The 21,317-nt window shown below is 46.4% G+C and overlaps 1 protein-coding gene across 1 annotated transcript in view; it reads left to right on the top strand.

Annotated features, from left to right (window-relative positions):
- Nucleotides 1-21,317, top strand: part of CEP120 (centrosomal protein 120) — a 375,016-nt gene that overhangs the window by 146,681 nt on the left and 207,018 nt on the right. Inside the window, exon 8 of the mRNA XM_086961084.1 lies at nucleotides 1,189-1,399. Within this exon, the coding sequence (XP_086817210.1) occupies nucleotides 1,189-1,399 (211 nt within the window). The remainder of the gene's footprint in view (nucleotides 1-1,188; nucleotides 1,400-21,317) is intronic.

The following is a 21,317-nucleotide window of genomic DNA, read 5'->3' as shown; positions in this document are numbered from 1 at the left end:
GCATTTCAGTAATTCTGTGGTATTTAAATCTGATGGGTCCCTATTAATTTAGATTGTCAAGTACCCTTCTTGAAATTAACCCTTTGCGTGCTAATGACGAGCTCAGCTCGTCATGAGGCACGGTTGAGCTGCACTCATGACGAGCTGAGCTCGTCACGGCCGTTGGAACATTCGCACATGGGGATAATTTCCCCGCTGTGCTGAACGTTCCAAAACGGGTGTGGCCGTGACGAACTCAGCTCTTCATGAGTGCAGCTCCACTGCGCCTCATGACGAGCTGAGCTTGTCATAAGCACGGCAGCGCCGCACGCGGCCCCCTTCCCCCGCACAGCAGGAAAAAATGCCCTTTAGGGAAGGGGTTAAACCTGGTGTCCAGGTTGTAAGAGAACAATAATGTTTTGCTGCTGCTTTTAACCCACTGTAAATAACTCCAATCATCCATAGATCCCAAAGTATACAAAAAGGGGTGGAGGGAATGCTTTAATTTCAGCCACTGGTAATTACTCGAGCCATCGTTATTTTGCACACCATGTCATCTCAGATTGGACCAAGCTATATGCAAATCAGTCTTGACCCTGCTCCAATAGAAACAGTCCAGCCTAAACTGCCAAGCGAAGTCCTCCCTGAACCGGAACACAAGCAACCCAGGACCAGTTTTGCCCTTGTTATGGCATAATCTGCTGGGTATAGCTTGGTTCCAGTGATGCAGTGTGCACTGGACCCACGTCTGGGCATACCTGTCCCACTGAAGGGCACAATATTAAAGTATAGAAATAGTGATCAATGGAATGCTTGAATTAATCTCGGCCTATGTTACTTAATCTGGGCTGCATCAAAGCCCATCAATATTTTGCATACCCCTGCCACCTCAGTTTGGACCCTGCTACATGCAAATCAGTCTTGACCCTGGTCCAATGGTGCTGAAAGGGGTGAATCTGGAGGCAGATATTCCTCATCAGGAGAACAAAAAATAGGTAATTCTGTGTTTTTACTTAAGAAGTATCAAGCTAGGTGAAAATGGGAATTGAATTGAAGCAACTGTGTTTTACTCATTGCTGCACCAAGTGCCTGAGCTCCAACAGTTAGCAAGTTGTTGTCATAGAATTCCCATGAGATGTAAACCCTGTAAGAAGTAAGTATGAAAATAATTTTTGTTGTATAAAAAGATAATTTTCCTTCCCTGTGCAGTCCATGAAAACACTGCAGACCGAAAATCAAAGTGCAGTACAGAAGCAGGTCACATCTCCCACACCAAAAAAGCAGCAAAGTCCTAGTCCGCAGTCTCAGAGATTGTCTACACCACCTCCTTTCAGTCACTCACCTCCTACTAAAGATGATGCAACTGGAAGTGAAGCCGAAAGCCTGCAGGATGACCGAAGCACTGGAGCTAAGCACCAGGGTAAGGATTCCTATTAGCATGTCTTTGCTCTTCCTATTGTACAAATACGAAAACATATACCTTTGTCATTGGGCAGATCACAACCGGAAACCAAACTTAGGGGGTGAGTATTGAGGCAGTAAGGTGTTGTTTGTGTATTGTAATCTTGTTAGACATTTGCCATTTCAGTGTCACAAAGGCATATTGCCAAATTTGCTGGCTATCAGGAGCCTTTAAAATACAATTCTTAACAATCTACTAGGATGAACAGACAGGGTACTAACGAAAATTGCAATCTGAGAGCTACATGAACTACTCTAGAAGCCATCTCCCAAAACTACTAACCTCCCCCCTAGAATTTGCTGTTGCAAATGGAGAATCCTGGAAACATTTTACATTTTGACTGAAGAGTAAAGTACGGAGCCTTCCAGGTTTAAGTTTTAAAATTAGGTTAACAGATTGCTAAACTTGTTTCTGTATGGCATTCTGCACATACATTACTAAACTACATTAATCTAAAACAATTTAACAATGCAGTGTATCTGTGAACTCCTGTGTTAGTTTGTTAAATAAGTAGCAGTTTTTAGGCATTTCCCATAATATGTCTTGCACTACACAATCAATACAAGTGTGTGTAGAAGTCTAAGGATTGATGCTGATGCTTAAAAACATTGAGCGCAAGAAGAGCGTTGTCCTAAGGATGTTTCCTTTACAATGTGTGGTGCAACTTTCTATGTAGAAATGTTGGGCCTCATTGCGATGATGGTCGGACGAGCATCTGACCGACACTGTAGCGGAATTGGGACCGACCCACAAGTAGTCTGTGGTCCCACCCGCCAAATTATGATGCGACGGCCATGTAGGCGATCGTAATCCAAACTTTTTCCATTGTGGCTTGTGATGCGGCCACAATAGAAAAAGGGGATGTTTTCAAACATCCGTACCCCATGTGGTGCTTGGCACTTTGGGCATATATGTTGGAGGGGGCATTACAAGTGCCTGCTTGGACCCAAGCAGGCGCCCTTCATGATTGAAAGTCAAAAGAGGAGTTTGACGCTTAGCAATTATTGACTATAAAACCAGAGACAAATTCCAGAGGAAACTAATTCTATTGTGGCCGATATCGTAGTGTTATTAAAACCACTACTCCTTCACCTTCAGAAGCTAGAGGCAAACACATATGGGCGCCACTTATGTCATGGTGTTGCTAGAGAATCTGCACCCTTGCAAGTGAATCGTAGAACCTCAAGAAGAAACTAGGCAAACAAATCCAGAACAGAACAGTCCAGTCTCTTGCATACAGTCATGAAAACACTAACTGATGAGGGAAAGACTTTGCTTAGAAAGTCCTCCCTTTAATTCTCTGCACAGCTGAGATGCACTTCTTTGATTGAAGGAACAATTCTTTCTGCGCTCAACATGACCTGATTTGTCAAAGACTTTAGAATCTTCACCCTGGTATCCTCTTGACGATTGAGGTAATATTTGGTAACTATATTGTCTTTTGTGACCAAAACTAAAAGATGTTTCAGAATTTAAGAAAACACATTTAAACCTCTTCTGACTGCTTACAGTTCCTTCTGCTTGGAGGATTTGTTTTTCCTTCATCGCCCATTGACCCTGAGCTTCCTGACCCATTCATGTGGATCCCCCAACCTTTATAGCTAGCATATGCCTTTGTCTTACCCTGGGCCTGATAATCCTACTAAATCCCCTTTTTGAGATCAACTGTTTGAAGCAGCCACTGTATAGACTCTTTCAGCTCAGACAGAACCTTCATTCAAATTACTGAATTTATGTCATCCTCTAGGAGACAGTAGATTGTTCTGTAGAGGTTAGATATCGAACCTTGCCCAGGGCACCCGATAAACTCTCAAGACCATATGGCCCTGTACCTTTAACCACTGTTTCACAGTGGAGCTTTTCGATCTGTAAAAGAGAAACCACACAGTGCTCTGGTAAGAACAGGCTCCACAAGACAGTTTGGAATTCTGCTCATATGAATTCTATTGGCTTGGAAGGGGTTAAATGAGACTTGCAACAGTTGATCAATAATCTGTGTTCCAGTAGAACAGAGCAAACTCTTTATACATGGACCTGCACTAGATGTGTTGTTGAAGCACAACTGAACTAGCGGTCCAACTTTGGATGCAGCATTTTCCTTTCTGCATACAGTACTCTTTCAAAAGGCTTCACATTTTTTTTACAAATCCATGGGTGTCTTTTTGAGCAAATGGGAAGTTATCAGAATTGACAATGCCTGCCACACAGCAAATCGGAGATACTTTTGGTGAGCTTTCCCAATTGGAACATACAGTTCGACACCTTGAAAGTACCTGGATGCAAAGAAGGCCTGAGTATAAATCATGGAAATACCTTTTTGCAATGACTCCATATTTAATGGCTGATTTGGAATCCATTGATTGAGTTTCTTGAGATCCAGAACCGGTCTCTATACTCTTTTAATTTTTGATACTACAAAGATGGTTGAATTTAAAAAAGTATTTTCCCTATTCTTTTCAAGCGACATAAGTGATTGCTGTCTTGCATATTCTATCCTAAATCCTGTCCCACAGAGCATCATATCTGACAGAATCTCTAGGTATTGGAGCAGTCACTTTTTTGCACTGAATTGGGAGAGAAGAGAGTTCTATTCGATACACTTTGGATGAGGTAGAAAGAATTCCAGAATAATTGGGTGAGTAGAGCCATAAAGTCCTGAATTTGCAAATGTTACCCACTATTTCCCCTTCTGGTGAAGGGATATGAATCTCATCAGGATAGTGACTAATTATTCAGGTTTACGACATTTTTACCATGTGTATTATGTAGATTTGTATGACACAGCTAATCACCTGTTAGGTTATCCAGGCCCTGGAGCAGGCATGTAGGCATGGGATTAAGGGGTTGAGTGTCATGCTCTGCAGGAATTCATCGAAGAGCCCAGTCTCAGCTTCTTGCGGGATTCAAGAAGTGAGGAGGAGGCTCTGATGTGTTGAGGGCAGTCATTCCAATTATTGGATGCAATGTAGGAGAGTGTTTGACCTCGCGTTCTGCTCTTGTGGATGCGGGGGGTGTTTGTGAGTGAGTGTGTGACAGAGTGCAGGAGCCTGGTGGAAGTGCAGGCGTTTGTTCAAGTATGCAAGTCCCATGTTGTGCAGTGCTTTAAATACATGTGTGAGGAGTTTGAATTGTCTGTGTTTGTGAATGGTGAACCAGTGGAACTCTCTCAGTAATGGTGAGATCAGAGTGCGTCATTAGTGGTCAAGAATGAGTCTTGCTGCTGCATTCTGGATGGTTTGGAGATGGTATAGTAGGTGGTTGGACATCCCAGCGTAGAATGTGCTGCCATACTCTAATCTGAAAGTGAGGAGGACCTATGTGATAGTGCATTTGGTGTTCAGGGGCAGCCATTTAAATATATATTGCTGAGCATGCAAGGAATGTGGATGCAGGAGGAGCTGACCGCATTGACCTTCTCTGTCATGATGAACTTGTCATCCAAGATGATTCCTAGATTTCTGGCATGGTCGGTAAGAGTGGGTGTTGGTCTAAGCTCTAAAGGCCCAAAGGTGGAGTCTCGTGGAGAATTCTTGTTCCAGAAGATAAGCACTTCCATCTTGTCAGAGTTGAGTTTCAGGCAGTTGGATCTCATCCAGCCGGCTAGGTTGATCATGCAGTTAGACAATTCTGATCTGCTGGCTGTGAACTTGCCTTTCAGAGAGAGGATGAGTTGGGTGTCAAATGCTTAGGATATGATGGTAATGCCTTTGGACCTGATGATGCTGGTGAGTGGAGTCATGTAGATGTTAAACAGGGGTAGGCTGAGTGATGAACCTTAAGGGATTCTGCAGATGCACTCCCTGGATTCCAATGTGTACGATGGTAGTCTGACTCGCTGTGTTCTTCCTGTGAGGAAGTATCCTATCCAGTTGAGGCCCAATTCTTGGATGCCTGTATCGTGCAGTCTTCTGACGAGGGTGTGGTGGGAGACTGTATTCCATGCTGCGTAGAGGTCGAGTAGGATAAGGGCTGCGATTTCTTCCCGGTCCATTATAGCTCGAATGTCGCCTGTGGCCAAGGTGAGTTTATTCGGTGTGTTCCAGAAAGTTGTTGTGTTCCAAGTGGCTGATGAGTTGTTTGTTGATGGTCTTCTAGCTGTGTGTGGGGGCCTCTTTAGTGCCCACAAGGGGACTTCAAGATCCAGCAATCCCTGCCCTAAGCAGAAGGAGCTTGACTCTCGCTGCCTCCTGTCACCTACTCTTGCGCGAATTATTTTTTATTTGATTTATTTATACAGTTTTATATAGCGCAAACGTGACCCACGAGGGTATCAGAGCGCTTTACAGTATACAGTATAAAAACATAAGAAAAGAAGAAAAAAAAAGATGAGGTAGTATACAAACATTTGATATTGGTCATTACGTACAGAAGGGGTGTATAGTATACGAATAAAATAGATGACCCGTCTCCAGCAGGACATTGCCCTATATAAAGTTATTAAGCATTAAGTGGTTGTGATAATAAACATACATATGATATTCTCCTTTGATCCACCATAGGTATGAGGTCTATGGATAATATAGGAGACCCATTGCAAACAGAGCTTTACATTGACGATACTTAATGAGCAACAAGTGGATGTGGTAATAAACATACATACAATAGTCTCCTTCATTCCACCGGAGGTGTAGGCAGTGACAAGAGGATCAAATAGATGACTGGATGTCAGCATAAAAATTAAGTCTTAGGACGTGAATTTGTTCATTAGCAGTATTTTTACTTCTTTTTTGAATGCTGAGAAGGAAGAAATTCCATGTACCACTGGAGGTAAGGAGTTCCATAACTTTGGAGCAATTCCTGAGAATGCTCTGCAGCCAGTTCTCTTCTTATGGAAGGATTGTGGTTTCAGAAGTGAAGTACTTGCACTTCATAGTTGTCTGCATCCTCCCGACCTTTCTGTCTCTAGCGCTACTTAACTGGGTGTATTGTTATGTAGTGCTTTATGGGTCATGCAGGCAACCTTTAGGTGTATTCTTGCCTCATAGGGCAGCCAGTTCAGAGCTTTCAGGTTCGGAGGGACGTGGCTATTTCTTTTCGTTCCTGATCCCAGTCTTGCCGCCGCATTAAGTGATGACCTGAGCGGAGCCAGGTTGTATTTGGGGAGACTGCAAAGAGTGATGCTTCCATAGTCTAATCTTGGTAGCACTAGGGCTTGCATTGCCATGTTTAGGTCAGCCTGGGGGAGGAAGGGTTTGAGTTTCCTTAGTATACTCAACTTGTGATTAGCTCCCTTAGTGGCATTAGTTACATACGTCTGCATATTCAGGTGTTTGTCTATGGTGACTCCTAGGGATTTTGCGGAGTCAATGATGGGGGGAGCACAGTCAAAGGAGGTTAGATGTTTCAACCATAGTCTTCGGTGCGTGATTCAGTGAAGAGATGAGAATGAATTCTGTTTTTTTGTTATTCAGCATGAGATGGTTGTTAGTAAGCCAGCTTTGCGTGTTCTGTAGAATAGTGTTGAGGGAAATGAAGTCTTCTGGAGTGGATATTTTTAAATACAGTTGGGTGTCGTTTGCATACAGGTGATATAGAATATTTGCTGATTTCAGTGCATTCGCCAGGGGTTCGTTCCATTAAAAGGTTGAAAAGAATAGGTGATGAGGCTTTTCCCTGTGGGACGCCCAGGGTGTCCACGGAAGGTTGAGAGAGTGAGTTCTTCCTCTTGATTCTTTGTGTTCTGTTATTTAGGAAGGAGGAGAACCATTGTAACACTGTCGCTGAGAGGCCCATCCTTCGTTCCAAAAGTGACAAGAGGTTGTCATGCTTGACTGTATCAAAGACGGAGGATAAGTCAAGGGGAATCATTAGGCATGATTTGTTGCGGTCAAGCATTTTTAGTATGTCATCCATTATGTGTGCGAGTGCAGATTCTGTGCTATGACCTTGGCAGAAGCCGGATTGGTGATTGTCTAGGAGGTTGTTATTCTTTATATGGTTGCATAATTGAATTTGTACACATTTCTACAGCAGTTTCGCTAAAGTGGGGATGTTGTATATAGGGCGGTAGTTGTTGAGATCAGATGGGTTGGCGTCAGATTTCTTTAGTATAGGTGTGACCTGTCCTATTTTAGGACAGTCCGGTATGAAGCCATATCACTTGTTGGTCCACCTGCAGCGTAGGAGGCTGTGTGTGTTGCCGTTTTTACTGCCCACAGGGGACTGAAAGATCCAGCAACCACTGCCTTAAGAAGGAGGTGCTTGACTCCCATTGCCAACTCTCGCTCTATATAGCTCTTGTTGATCCACCTGCGGAGCGGGACGCTGTGTGTAGGGACCACTTACTGCCCACAAGAGGACTTCAAGATCCAGCTACCACTGTCGTAAAGAGGAGGGCCTTGACTCCCACTACTCTTGCGCTAGATAGCGCTTGTTGATCCCCTTGTGGCATGGGAAGCTGTTTGGGGGTCTTTTTACTGCCCACAATGAGACTTTAAGATCCAGCAACCACTGCGCTCAGGAGGAGGGGCTTGACTCCCACTGCCTTCTGTCGCCTATTCTCGCGCTATACAGTGCTAGTTGATCCACCCGCGGCCCGGGTGAAGCCAGGGCCAAGGGATGACCTGTTGTGCGCCCGTCACGCCAGGAAGAGGCATGGCAAGGCCACCCTCCTTGGTTTTGTGCCCGACTGGCAGAAGTGGTTACAAATAGGTGAATGGTTTCTGTACCAAGTAATGTCTTACCCAGTTTTGGATCTGTATCCAGTCCTGGAGCGTCTTAAGAACTGGCCAGTAAACTCCCTGCCACAGACAGCTCAAGCATTTTTTCGCCCCGATTTATCAGTGCAAGACTCGTTTTATGACTTTATGCTCTTGATTGGGAATAGAATCACCCCAAGAAAAACCTGTTTGCTCTTATTATTTTCTTTTTTTCTTTTTTAAATAATGGAAAGTGCTCAAACTAATTATTGAAGAGGGCCAGGCAAAGCAAATCAGTGGTCAAAGAAAGGAGTAAGTCATAGCATTTGGCATTTTAGAATGGCCAAAAGGGAAGCTACAGAGACTGCGATTGACAAGGGATAGTAAAAAGTTGCGATTGACAATTTGAATGAGGAGGTTGAGTCAATATTATCTGACAAGAAGAAAGTGACCAGCGTAGGTACCAAGAAAATAACAGCCTTCTACAGAAAACAAGAGAGTGCGTGCTGGCCAGAATTCATAGAATGTGACTCCATTATACATACAGTTCCCTCTAATGAAGTGCTGTTAGATTTATCAGTGTCTCCCTCTAAGGAAACTGGCATTAATGAGCCCCACCCTGCTATTTCTCCCGAAGCTATTGCTTCGAAAACTGCTGAGAATGTGATTGGGGGAGGGGCCCTATTTCTATAAGTTGGTCAAATAGATATGAACTGCTAGTTTTCCTGGATGGGTTAGAATATATTGAAATTAATTCTATGGCCCATAAATATAATGTCAATGAATATGGACACAAACATAACATAGCTCAAATACAGAAGAAAAAACAGGAGGTTGCACTCCAATTAACCCCGAAGACCGTGTCACAGTGATGAATGTGCTCTACTTGAGATTGGATGTTTTGTACAAAGAGGTTGTAGATCAAAAGAAACTAATTGAAAAACTGGTAGCTCAAATTAGCACTTTAGGGAATAGTCATGAGAGAGAAATCGGTAAGCATTCCGTTGCGAACGCTAGAAAAGATAAAGTTGCTAAAATATTAGCGGCCACAAACATCCTCTTGCCCCCATAGATACCCAGATAAATCCAGTAGCCATAATTGACAACATGCATAACTCAGGAAATTTAACCCTTTGCGTGCGTCGGACTGCCCCCGGCCATCCGACGTCATGGTGGGCGTTTGCGGAGAACGGCCGGGGGCAGTCCGAACCACGCCCAGTCATAAATCACCCTTACTGCGGCGGAATTCGCTCCGCGGTGAACGGGTTAATTCCAAATAAGGGGTTACATATGAACATGCAGAATATAGGATTAAGACCATTGAGAGGCTACCTGCTAGTTGGAGGGAGGGATTTGGTGAGGGGTTCCAATAGCATTGAAGTCCAGGATAATAATAGAGTACCAGTTGATTTCCACCACTTTGACGGTGTTGAAAGGAGTTTCAACCAAAGATTAGTTGTTGGTGGACTACCAAGAATTCAAATGCACGCAAGCAGCAGATATTCCCCAGTACAGCATCCAATAGATTATAGTAACGGGCGTCCACAAAAAATGGAGAACACAAGGTTTTCATGACCAATTTGTTAAAGTTGGGAGGATGAGGACTCCCTAAAGAACAAGGTGATACACTGGATTAGGCATCACTGCCAGTGTTGATTCATAGTAAGATTTGACATAGTAGATTTTGAACACCCAAACCACCCGCTCCCCCTATTGGAACAGCTCACCACACAGACCACCACTTCCATCATGAGCTCCTTCCATTCAGGAGAACCCACAAACCCCTGCTTCCACCACCTCTTCAGGAGTAAGGAAATCAGCTGCAAAGTCACCTCTATTCTCAATGCATTCATCACCACGGCTGCCTTCCCATGTGGATTAAAATATGTAGAGGTCAGACCCTTCAACAAGAAACCCTCCACCCACCCCTGTGAAGTCAATAACTACGCCTCTATATCTGTGCTCTTCCTTGCCAAAGTCCTTGAAGGCCATCCGCTGCCAACTCACCAAAAACCTGGAGAGAAACAACCTGCTGGGCACCTCGCAGTCTGGGTTTCGTGCCAACCACAGAACCAAGACCGCTCTGATCTCTGCCACATATGACATCAGAACCTTCCTCGACCAGGGAGACTGCTCTGATCCTCCTGAACCTCTCAGTACTGTTCGATACCATATACCCACCACATCGTCATCCAGGGAGACACCCTAAATGAATTGCATCCTTAATCACAGGATGAACCCAGTGAATCTGCCTTCCACCCTTCACTTCGGAACCCTGTTCATCACTTACATATTGCCTCTAGCCAACATCTTCAGAACCTAGGGCCTCAACCAATGCAGATGACACCCAGCTCATCTTCCATTCACCACTAGAATCGCCTTCCAGAACTGCATGATGAGTGTTGCTGATTTGATGAAGAACTGCCTGAAGCTCAAAATGGACAAGAGGAAGGGGCTGATTATTAAGATCAACACCTCCCTGTGGAACGACACCTGACGGCCCTCCGAACTTGGACCACACAGACCACACCCCCAACTTTAGCATCATCCAGGACGGTAAACTCACCAAGTGCCAGATCAACGAAGTCTACTCCGCCTGCTTTCACACCCTTCGCATGTTCCGAAAGATTTTGAGATAGCTCCCAGTCAACACCAGAAAATCCATCATTGAAGCCCTAGTCACCAGCTGGTTGGACTACGGCAACACACTCTACACAGAAACCACCACCAAACTCCTGAAAAGACTCCAGACGATACAGAACTCCGTGACCAGACTCATCCTTGACCTCCCCAGATGCACCCACATGGCCCCCTCACCTCCGTTACATCTACTGGCTCATATGGAGAAAAGATGGCAATTCAAGATGCTGATGCAACCTACAAGGCCGTCCACGACCAAAGACCAGCATACACCAACCACAGCCTGAACTTTCACCAGACACCTGCGCTCCACTTCCCGTGCCCTCGGACACACTCCCCACATTGGCTGAAGCCACAGTAGATCCATCTACCTCGCCGCCAAGACTGGGAACGACTTCTGCTTCACCTCTGAAAATCTAATTCGCTTCCAGAATTCAGAAAGGGACCCAAGACCTGGCTTTGACTGATCCCAAAAGAACCTAGCACCTGGATACCCTGGTGGGTGATTAGCCACGCTCTAAATTCAAAATTGATTGATTAATTTTCCTTGTCGAGGTTGTCGGTGGTGTTGTGTTGGTCTGTTTTGAGAGCGTTGAGTCAAGTCTGCCTGAATCTGGAAAGTTTTTCGTCAGCAGTACCCCTGCTCGTCGGAAGGTGGTGTCGGTCGACTCAGAGTTCGTCGTTGGTGTCGTGGTCGCCGGTATGATATTGCGGTAGCTACATAGACGCCGCCTTCTTACGCTGACGTCCGTTATTTCTTTTACCGGGCCAGCTAGCGCAGATCCGGAGAGAGTGGTACCGCCAGTCATTTTTTGACTGACTTTTCGCCGACTTTTGTCGACCTCGTTCTTGAGTCTTCGACTCCTGGTGCACGTCAGTGATGCGCGGCTTCAAGGCTTGCGGTTCCTATAGCCGACTGATGTCGGCGATGGATCCGCACTGCGTGTGCTACTTCTGCCTAGAGCACGACCACGACCCCAAGTCGCCTGGAGCACGACCACGACCCCAAGTCGTACTCCGGCTCCCAGACCATGAATATGAAGTCTTTGAGGGAGCAGTCCCAGAAGCTTCTCTAGGTCAGGCAGTCGGCTCTGCGCCGCTCGAGGTCCCGGTCGCGTAGGAGGTCGAGGAGCTACAATCATTCTTCATCCAAGTCTTCGCACTCGGGGTCAGGTAAGTCAAAGCACAAAAAGAAGTCGAAGGAGCACCGTCACTCTTCGACTTCTCCTCGTCCGTCAGCCAACGCTACAAGGGATGCAGGTGGTGCTTCTCCGCGGCTCTTCGTGCGGAGCTCGAAGGGTCGACTTTGGGTTGCCCTCCATTTCGGGGACCTGGAGCAACCTCTGCCCATCTTCGTCAATTTTACGAAACTATGCATGCATCTTTTGGAAGCCGACTCCGCAGACGCGCCTTCGTGCTCCGCGGACTCGGCTGGGGGCCCTGGGCCTTCGATGCCGGCGGATTCAGCCTTTGCAAAAAGAGCTATTGATAGACAGAATGCAGATGTTTGAAAAACGGGGGACCCCTACAAATACTAAGTTTGCTAGTCGTAGGGAGTAATGCACAGGTTGGGAAAAAGAGAGAAACCTCTCTGTAGCAAACAACTATTATTGTGACTGCCCTTTTTGATATCAATATTCACCACTCACAACGCGATATTCAAAAATTAATAAACAATTCAAAATTGTATTAAAAGTTCAAAGAACTATATGTTCATTTTTATTTTATATATTCTCTTTTTTTAAATATATAATTTTTTCATATCAGTTTTTATCTTTTTCTTTTTTTTGACAATTGTTGGTATATTATACACATTCCTTTTTATACAGTTATTTACATATTACAAAAAATACATATAAATACATTACAAATACAGAAAAACACAAAAAGTGAAAAACACAACACAAGGGGAAGCTTAGGTCGATGTAGTACTGAGGTAGGCAAAGCAGTGGAATAGAGCACTACGCGCGTTTCGGCCAGTGGCCTTCTTCAGGTGACCGTCATTCACAAATTACAAGACATAACAGTGTGTAACGAAAATTTTAAATAGATTTTAAACAGATTTGTTTTTTCGATTTCAGATCCTTCACTTAGGGTACTCGATTTTTATTTTGATGGGGTATATTCTGGAACAAAGTTCTTAGAGATTATGTAGTTCAGGCGAACATTCGCAGCATTCCCAAAATGGTAAAAAATGGCGGTGTAGAGGGAGTAGTATCATAAGTCTTAAATATGATATTATTCAGCTGAGTACTTATGTTGAAGGGAACCTATATATTGTTCTTGAAGATTGAATTTGCCATCTTTCTTGTCTCTTATATTATCAGTATGGAGACGATAAGGCCATCCGCTTTCCTATTTATGTTTCTTTAATGAAGAATGGCCTAGCGTATAGATGGAAGCTCCTCTCCGCACCGAAGTAGAATGCAGAACAATGTCATAGATTCACCCCAGAACAGAGATATGGACCTAAATCCATAGTTTTTTTGCTCCCCATGGCATCCCAGTTTGGACCCAGCCATTTGCAAATCAGTCTTGACTCTACGCGCAATGGGAACAATCCAGCTCAAACTGCCAGGCCTGGTCCTCTCTGACCTGGAAATAACCATCTTAGGACCGGTTTCGGGGTTTCACCCCTCTTCGGCCAGGATAGCCTGATTCCAATGGCATGGAGAAAACAGCACCCACGTCTGAGCATACCCGTCCCACTCGGGGTGACAAATGCAAAAAGAACTATTGATGGACAGAGTGCAAAACAATGTCATACATTCACCCCAGTACCGGGATCTGGGCCTAAATCCATTGTTTTTTTTCTCACCAAGCCATTCCAGGCATCAGCCTTGGCACTGCAGCGCCCCCATGGATCCAGGCCTGGATTCAGATCGGTGCCGGTTGACCTAGTTACACCTCCCCCGGCCCGCTTCCACCAGCACCACATCCGCAGCCGACACCGGTTGTGTCCCCAGCCGATGTTGACCTTGGCATCCACCTCGAGGTAGACACGACGCCAGATAAGACGCCAACGGGTACTTCTCTGCCCCTGTCTTACCTTTTCTCTTTGAGTTCAGATTGGCAGACAGAGGAGGGTGAGGAGGAATGGGAGGGTTCTGGAGACCATTTAACTGACCAGTTAGGTTATGACCCAGACTGGAGAGAGGAACTGGAGGGAAGCCAGTGGTCTGGATACCTCCCCAGACCTAGGCATGTTGTCTTCTCCTACCGTGGCAATAGAGGAGGGAGCGTCTTACGCTGTGGTGTTGTGTAGGGCGGCCGAGGCTCTCAGCCTCGAGCTACATCCAGTGGCAGTCAGGACTAACCTCCTGACGGAGGTGCTTCAACCGGCAGTGATCTCTTCGGAGACCCTGCTGCCATTTAATAATGGCCTGACAGACATCCTTTTTGGTATCTGGTCAAGGCCCAACACAGGGGCTCCTGTAGATAGAATGATTGCCTGATGCCACCGCCCGGCCTCGGGCGACCCCACTTTCCTCTCCCAACACCCCACCCTTGAGAGTTTGATGGTCCAAGCCTCCACCTCCAAGGGTGCATTCCCTACTGCTCCACCTGATGGGGAATCCAAAAAGCTGGACCATCTTGGGGAGAAGATGTTTTCTTCCTCCAGCTTGGGACTGCGGTCGGTAAACACTGCATGTCTGTTGGGCCGTTGCACACATTCCATGTGGGACACGGTAGCGCAAGTGCTGCCTCAGTGGCCGAAGCAGGCCCGGATCGTTCTCTCTCGGGCAGCACAGTTTACCATCCGCTGTGGGCTGGATACAGCCGACTTGCTAGACAGGTCGATTTCCACGTCGGTAGCCCTTCAACGCTACTCCTGGTTGCGGTCGACTGGTTTTTCCGGGGATGTACAATCCACTGTTATGGATATGCCCTTTGATGGCCGTCCCCTATTCGGCGACAAGGTAGACAACGCGCTGGAGCACTTTAAGGACTTTCTGGCTACGGCCAGGTCCTTGGGCCTCTCCACCACTCTCCCTGCGCAGTCTGCCTTTCGCCCCTTTCGTGGCTACGGAAGGGGTGCCCCGCCACGGTCTGCCCAGAGCCACAAGGCAGCGCATGCTGTTCAGCCCATGTGAGTCCTGGGACATTGGAACCAGCGCAGTGGTTCTTGGGGCCAGCGGGCGGACTAGTCCACCACAACCTCCTCTGCAGCAGCCTCCTAATCCTCCTAGTCCGACCTTTCAGGGCCACCAAACGCCAGTGGGCAGCAGGATTCGCCATCGCCTCCCCCACTGACGTACCATCACGTCAGACAGGTAGGTTTTGGAAATAGTTTGAAGGGGCTACTCCCTCCCCTTTGAGACTACCCCTCCATCCATGCCACCTCAGTACCATCGCATGTCGTAGGATCATCTGACCCTTCTCCAACAGGAAGTTTCGGCACTCTTAGCCAAGGGAGCCATTGAGCTCATTCCTGTCCCAGAAGTAGGTGTGGTTGCTATTGCCACTACTTTCTGTTGCCCAAGAAGAAGAAAGGCCAGGAACGTCAACTGCTTCCTCTGGAAAGAGAAGTTCACAATGTTCTCGCCCGTTCAGGTCCTGTCTGCCCTCAACCCTGGAGACTGGATGGTAGCGTTGGACTTGCAGGACGTTTACTTTCACATTCCCGTCCTGCCGGGCCACCGGCGTTGCATGCGGTTCATGGTAGACCACGAGCACTTTCAGTTTACTGTGCTCCCCTTTGGCCTTACCAGCGCCCCTCTGGTGTTCACAAAAGGGATGGTGTAGTCGCAGCTCTGCGAAGATCAGGGGTTCCAGTCTTCCCCTATCTCGACGACTGGCTGTTGAAGGCGGGCTTGCCCCAGGCTGTCGTCTCCCACCTCCAGACTACGGCCGACCTCCTGCGTTCGCTGGGTCTACATCAACGCGCCAAAGTCACACCTGACTCCCTCTCAGAAGCTCCACTTCATCAGAGCAGTTCTGGACACAACGCAGTTTCAGGTCTATCCTCCCGAACAGCGAGTCTGGAATATTTGGGCTATGATTCCGATCTTTCAAACTGTATCCCGGGATTCGGTCAGAATGTTCCTCAGGCTACTGGGCCTGATGGCCTCCTGCATTTTGCTGGTGGACCATGCCAGATGGTATATGCGGGCTGTGCAGTGGGACCTGAAGTTCCAGTAGGCACAACTTCAGGGGAACCTGTCAGATTGCGTCCAGATCTTAGTGGGCACTGCACACCAAGTGCATTTGTGGCTAACAAACCAGGATTAGGTCGCCAGCAGATCCCTCTCCCTTCCCCAAATAGAGTTCACAGTGGTGACCAATGCATCACTTCTGGGATAGTGCAGACACATGGGGGATGGCCTCTGGTCTCCAGCGGAGTCCGGGCTCCACATCAACCTTCTGGAGCATCCTGCGATTTGTCTTGCACTCAAAGCATTCCTTCCCTCTGTCCGGGAAAGAGTAGTGCAGGTGTTCACGGACAACTACACCGCCATGTGGTAATACAACAAAGAAGGCGGGTGGGGTCGTGGACCCTATGTCAAAAGACCCTTCGCCTCTGGACATGGCTGGAACATCAGGGCATTTCCCTGGTTGTTCAACACCTGGCACTCAATGCCAGGGCGGACGAACTCAACCGCAGGTGCATGATGGTTCATGAATGGCGTCTTCACTTGAAGGAGGTGCAAGGTCTCTTTCAGCAGTGGGGAGAGCCTTGGTTAGATCGATTCACCACCAAAGAGAACGCGGAATGTCAGCAATTCTGCTCGTAGGAATTTCCAAGGCGGCACTCGCTAGTCGATGCTTTTCATTGCGATTGGAGTTGTGGTCTTCTATATGCCTTTCCGCCTATACCACATGTGCCCAAGTCAGTCAAGCATGACAGGGCCCAAGTCATTCTTGTGGCCCAGGATTGGGCACGAAGATTCTGGTATCCCAAGCTGCTAAACATGGCCATCGATCCTCTGATCAGACTGCCTCAGCAAGGATGGTCCTCCACCCGAACCTGTCCAGCCTCCACCACCTTGCGTTGAGAGTGAGCGGCAGCAGTTGCCGTTGTTTTACCTGCCTCCCGAAGTCTGTGATGTTATCTTGGCAGCCAAGTGTCCCTCCACTAAGACTGTATACACCTGCAGATGGAACAAATTTGTGCCATGATGCGCAGAAAAGGCTGTGGATACCCTTCCCGCCCCTCTTTCTGAGGTTTTCTTGTTCCTCCTTTCTTTGGCCCAGCAGGGCTATTTTCTGGGCAATTTACAGGGCTACTACTCAGCCATTTCAGCCTTCCTTAGGCTTCCTGATCAGCCTTCTCTTTTCAAGTCCCCTGTTGTAAATTGTTTCCTTAAGGGCAATACTCATCTTTATCCTCCTGTTCCCTTCGTAATGCCCGAGTGGGACTTGAACTTGGTTCTTGCATATCTTATGTGCGCTCCCTTTGATCTGCTACATAACTCTCCTCTAAGGCTTCTAACTTTAAAAACTGCCTTCCTGGTGGCCATCACCTCTGCGCGCAGGGTGAGTGAGCTACAAGTTCTTTCTTCCAAGTCTCCCTTTCTGGCTGTTCATGTGGACCAGGTCGTCCTCGGAACTAGACCTTCCTTTCTTCCCAAGGTGGTTACTTCTTTCCACATTGGCCAAACCATCACTTTGCCAACCTTCTTTCCGCCTCCGCACCCTTCAAAAGAGGCTCCTCCGTCTGGATCCAAAACGTGCGCTTTCCTTCTACTTTGATTCCACCAAATGTTTCCGGGTGGACGACCAGCTCTTCGTTGGTTACGTGGGCGCTAAGAAAGGTAAGGCCGTGCACAAATGGACCATCTCCAGGTGGGTCGTACTGTGCATCAAAGCCTGCTATTCTTTGGCAAAGAAGAAGCCTCCAGTGGGACTGAGTGCCCATTCCACCAGGGCGACGGCAGCTACCACTGCTTCAGGATGGGGAGTCCCCCTTAACATCTGTCAGACAGCTACATGAGCATCACTGCACACATTCACCAAGCACTATTGCCTGGACAGCCAAGTCCAGAGAGAAAGCTTCTTTGGCCGTTCTGTTCTCCAGGACTTTCTGGTGTGAACTTAGTTCGCAGACCCACCTCTGGGGTTGGTATTGCTGGGGTATGTATTCTGAGGTCAAGAATCTATAACTAACTGTTTCTTTCAGATGAACAAATTACTTACCTTCGGTAAAGATATATCTGTAAGAAACATAGGTTAGTTATAGATTCCTTACCGCTCCACCCATCCTCCCCGTTCTGCGAACTGACTTCTAGGGTTAAGGACTTCCTTTCAGGGCCCTTGTTTTGTGAGCCAGTGCTCAATGTCTTGCATGGCTCTGCGCTTCTGGCGTGGAAAGTCGTGTACAGAACTGACGTTGGCGCAAGGGTGGCGTCTATGTAGCTACCGCAACGCCATCCCGTTGACCAAGACTAACGCGGTGTCGACCGATGTCACTTTCAGACGTGCAGGGGTACTGCTGACGAAAAACTTTCCGGATCCAGTCTGATGCCTGGGAGTAATTCTAAGGTCAGGAATCTATAACTGACCTATGTTTCTTACAGATATATCATTACTGAAGGTAAGTAACTTGTTCTTATAGCCTGTTTGGATAGCCACTGCAATGTCTGGGGCAGATGTGGGTGTGAGCCTGGTTTTTGTGAGGAAGAGAAAGTCGTGCATACTGTTGCTGAGGAGATACCAGATTTTGTGGCATGTTTGCTGAGTAAGCTGGTGTGAAGAAGCATGCATGAGAGTGGTGGTTGGGTTGCTGTTTTAGTGTGTTATGAGACGGTTTCCCGAGTCAGAGGTAGTGATTTTGGTGCTTTCTCATATATGAGTGTTCTGCTACAGTCATAGCTGCAGTTTGTGCATGTGGAGTGGTGCAGCACGTAGTACGATGTTCGGCAGCAGCAGCTGGAGCAGCGGTCCAGAGTGAGTGGATCGTTGCTGCAGTTTAGTGGTGGGGGCTATTCAGACCAGCATTCCTGGTGCTGGGTGCGGTCCTGGCACGATGGGCGCAGACGCACTTACAGTGAGTGTGATAGTGCGAAGAGAGAGTGGCACAAAGATTAAAACGGTGGAGAAAAGGTGGCAGGGTATGCTTTGTATGGTTAGCACTGCAGAACCTGATATAAATGCTGCCGTCTGGGTCAAAAGCTACTCTCGCTAGACTGTCTCCTTGTTGTTACATTGCATCAGTAGCTCTGAACAGTCAGAACCATCCTGCATATTCTCAAATTGAAATATAAAGTCCTGATCCTGTGAGTTAACTACATAAGCAGCTTGCACACCAGTTTTCGTTGATAAATTTGTTGCTGCATACCATTGTTTTAGTGTAGCTCTACTTTCTGGCCTACAGAATCCTCTGTGACCATTTTATCAACAGCTATACAAGTATGCCCTGCCAGATTAGGAAGCATTGCCTCAACTTGAACATTGTCAGATAAACCCAGATCATCACCATATACTGGCTAAATTTTGAATGACAGGATAGCCCCTTTAATACTGTTCTCTTCATTGACCCTTGGAGAGTCACTCCAGAAGCAGAAGAAAATTAATCTGTCCCTCCTCAACAGGAGATTTCAGCTGAGATGTTAGTCAAACATTCCCCTCACATGTGTCAGTATTTTCTTGAGGAAGTGCCTCTTTCTCTTCCTGATCTGAATCTGATGGTATATTAGCGTTGTGTATTTCCCTCTTATCTGCGTCTTCCACAGCCTTGTTAATTGCAGCCTGTCATTCAGACACCCAGACAAAGGAGACATTTAACTTCTTTTACTGTCCGGGGTCTTTTGGGCAAGGAAATATGAAGTTGGAGCACACCACCAGATTCGAGCTAGCCTGGATGATGAGGTGTGGTGCTCCGAAACCAGTCCCTGGATACTTGTTTCTGGTCCATGGAGACCTTGGCCTGGCAGTTCAGGCTAGACTGTTCCCATAGGGAGAATAGTTTAGACTGATATTCATATGACTGGGTCTAAACTGAGATGGCATGCCATGCAAAAAATGATTACTTTTAACCAGATCTGTGACTAGAGGTGAATGTTTGATTTGTTCAACATTTCGTCCAGCATCAGTTCGGCGTGAATTCACCATGATTTCTGGTATCGGATACAACCCCACAACTGTCAGGCACATATTTTTACTTATAGTGTATTTCGAATGTCGTCGTTACCACCTATGCAATAGAATGCATTGACTTTTACAGTGCCTTGTATTATAACATGGTTCTTTAGCACATTTTTTGTGGTAACAACTGAGATACATACCCACCGCTGCTGCTCTCATTGTGTGGCCTTAACATGAAAGAAATTGTTGCGACTGGCAGTACAGGACAAAGGGACTCAATCCGTGTGTCCTGAAATTGAAAAAGAATGTAGGGAGCAACGGGCACGGTAGGGGTGTATCCCTGGGTTTTAGGGAAGGGTAGATGTCCTGGAGGGACCACCCCTGGGGGGCGGAAAATATATGTATATATTTTTAAGAGCATGGGGTGGGGAAGCGGATCCGTATGTGGTTGCCCACTAAAAGGTGTTTGGACGCAAGGCCTGGCTGAGGTGTCAGTCATCCCACTAGACAACACATTGCTCAGGCTAGAGGTTAAGTGGGCAAAGGGTATAAAGAGCGAGAAATCAGATCTTATGTTACAAAATGTTTTCTGAAAAGTAATAAGTAAACTTTTATTTCTCAGATGGTACACATAAAGTACCAGGGCCTCAAAATCCCAGAAATGTTTTTTGTTGGCTTTACCAAAGTATAGGTCACCTCAGGAGCCAACTGCCCTTGGAAAAAAATGCAATAATATAGGAAGCATCTGTCAGATGATCTTCATCTGAAACTGTTACCCTGATTGAACTCACAAAATGGTTAGCCAGAGATTTGTACATATGTATAAACATTGAAGATTACTAGTTGTCTTCAAAATCCCATTATCGTCTTGCAAAAGAGAACTCTTATTTTTATTGACTAAATCCAAATCTCCTTCCAACAATGACACACTCTTGGTGGATGATTGTTTTGCAAATAATATTCTGTGGGAATTTACACAAATACCATTTTGGAGACCTATCCTCCATTAGCCAATCTGAAATCATGACTGTTTGGAGACTTGATTAATGATGACTCCTGATAAGGCAATCCATAAGGCCATCTCTCTTTTCATGGAGCCATTGGACAAGAATTTGACCAATGCTTTCTCATGTCTAAATCATCTTAAACCAGCAGGTCTAGAGCTATGGAGCCACAAATAAAGATTGTGAACAGGAACAGCGGACATTCCAGCCCGGCAAGTCAGGTATTCAGACTGGCTAATGAATATCTTGAGGTGTCTTTCTACTCCGGCGGTGGCACTAAAAACTTTCATAGTATAGGTATAGCTTATCTGTCATCTATAGCATGCCTTTTAGATGTCTCTGTGCTGTTCAAGTAGATTTTCTCTTGTGTTGTTGTCATGGTACTTATTACAAATATTTCATAAATGTGTATGTTGTCCATTGTAAATGAGAATACACTCTTATATTGCTGCAGGGTGAGCTTCACCTGGGAACTTGTTCAAAGAGGTTCCTCACTACAAGTTTCATATTTTCTTTTTGGATTACAATTGACATATTTGCTTCTTCACATTTGGGCTTATGTAGTTTCAA

This window comes from Lissotriton vulgaris, chromosome 3_1 (genome assembly GCF_964263255.1).
Source record: "Lissotriton vulgaris chromosome 3_1, aLisVul1.2, whole genome shotgun sequence".
NCBI classification, from domain to species: Eukaryota; Metazoa; Chordata; class Amphibia; order Caudata; family Salamandridae; genus Lissotriton; species Lissotriton vulgaris.
This window is presented reverse-complemented; position numbering and strand designations above follow the sequence as displayed.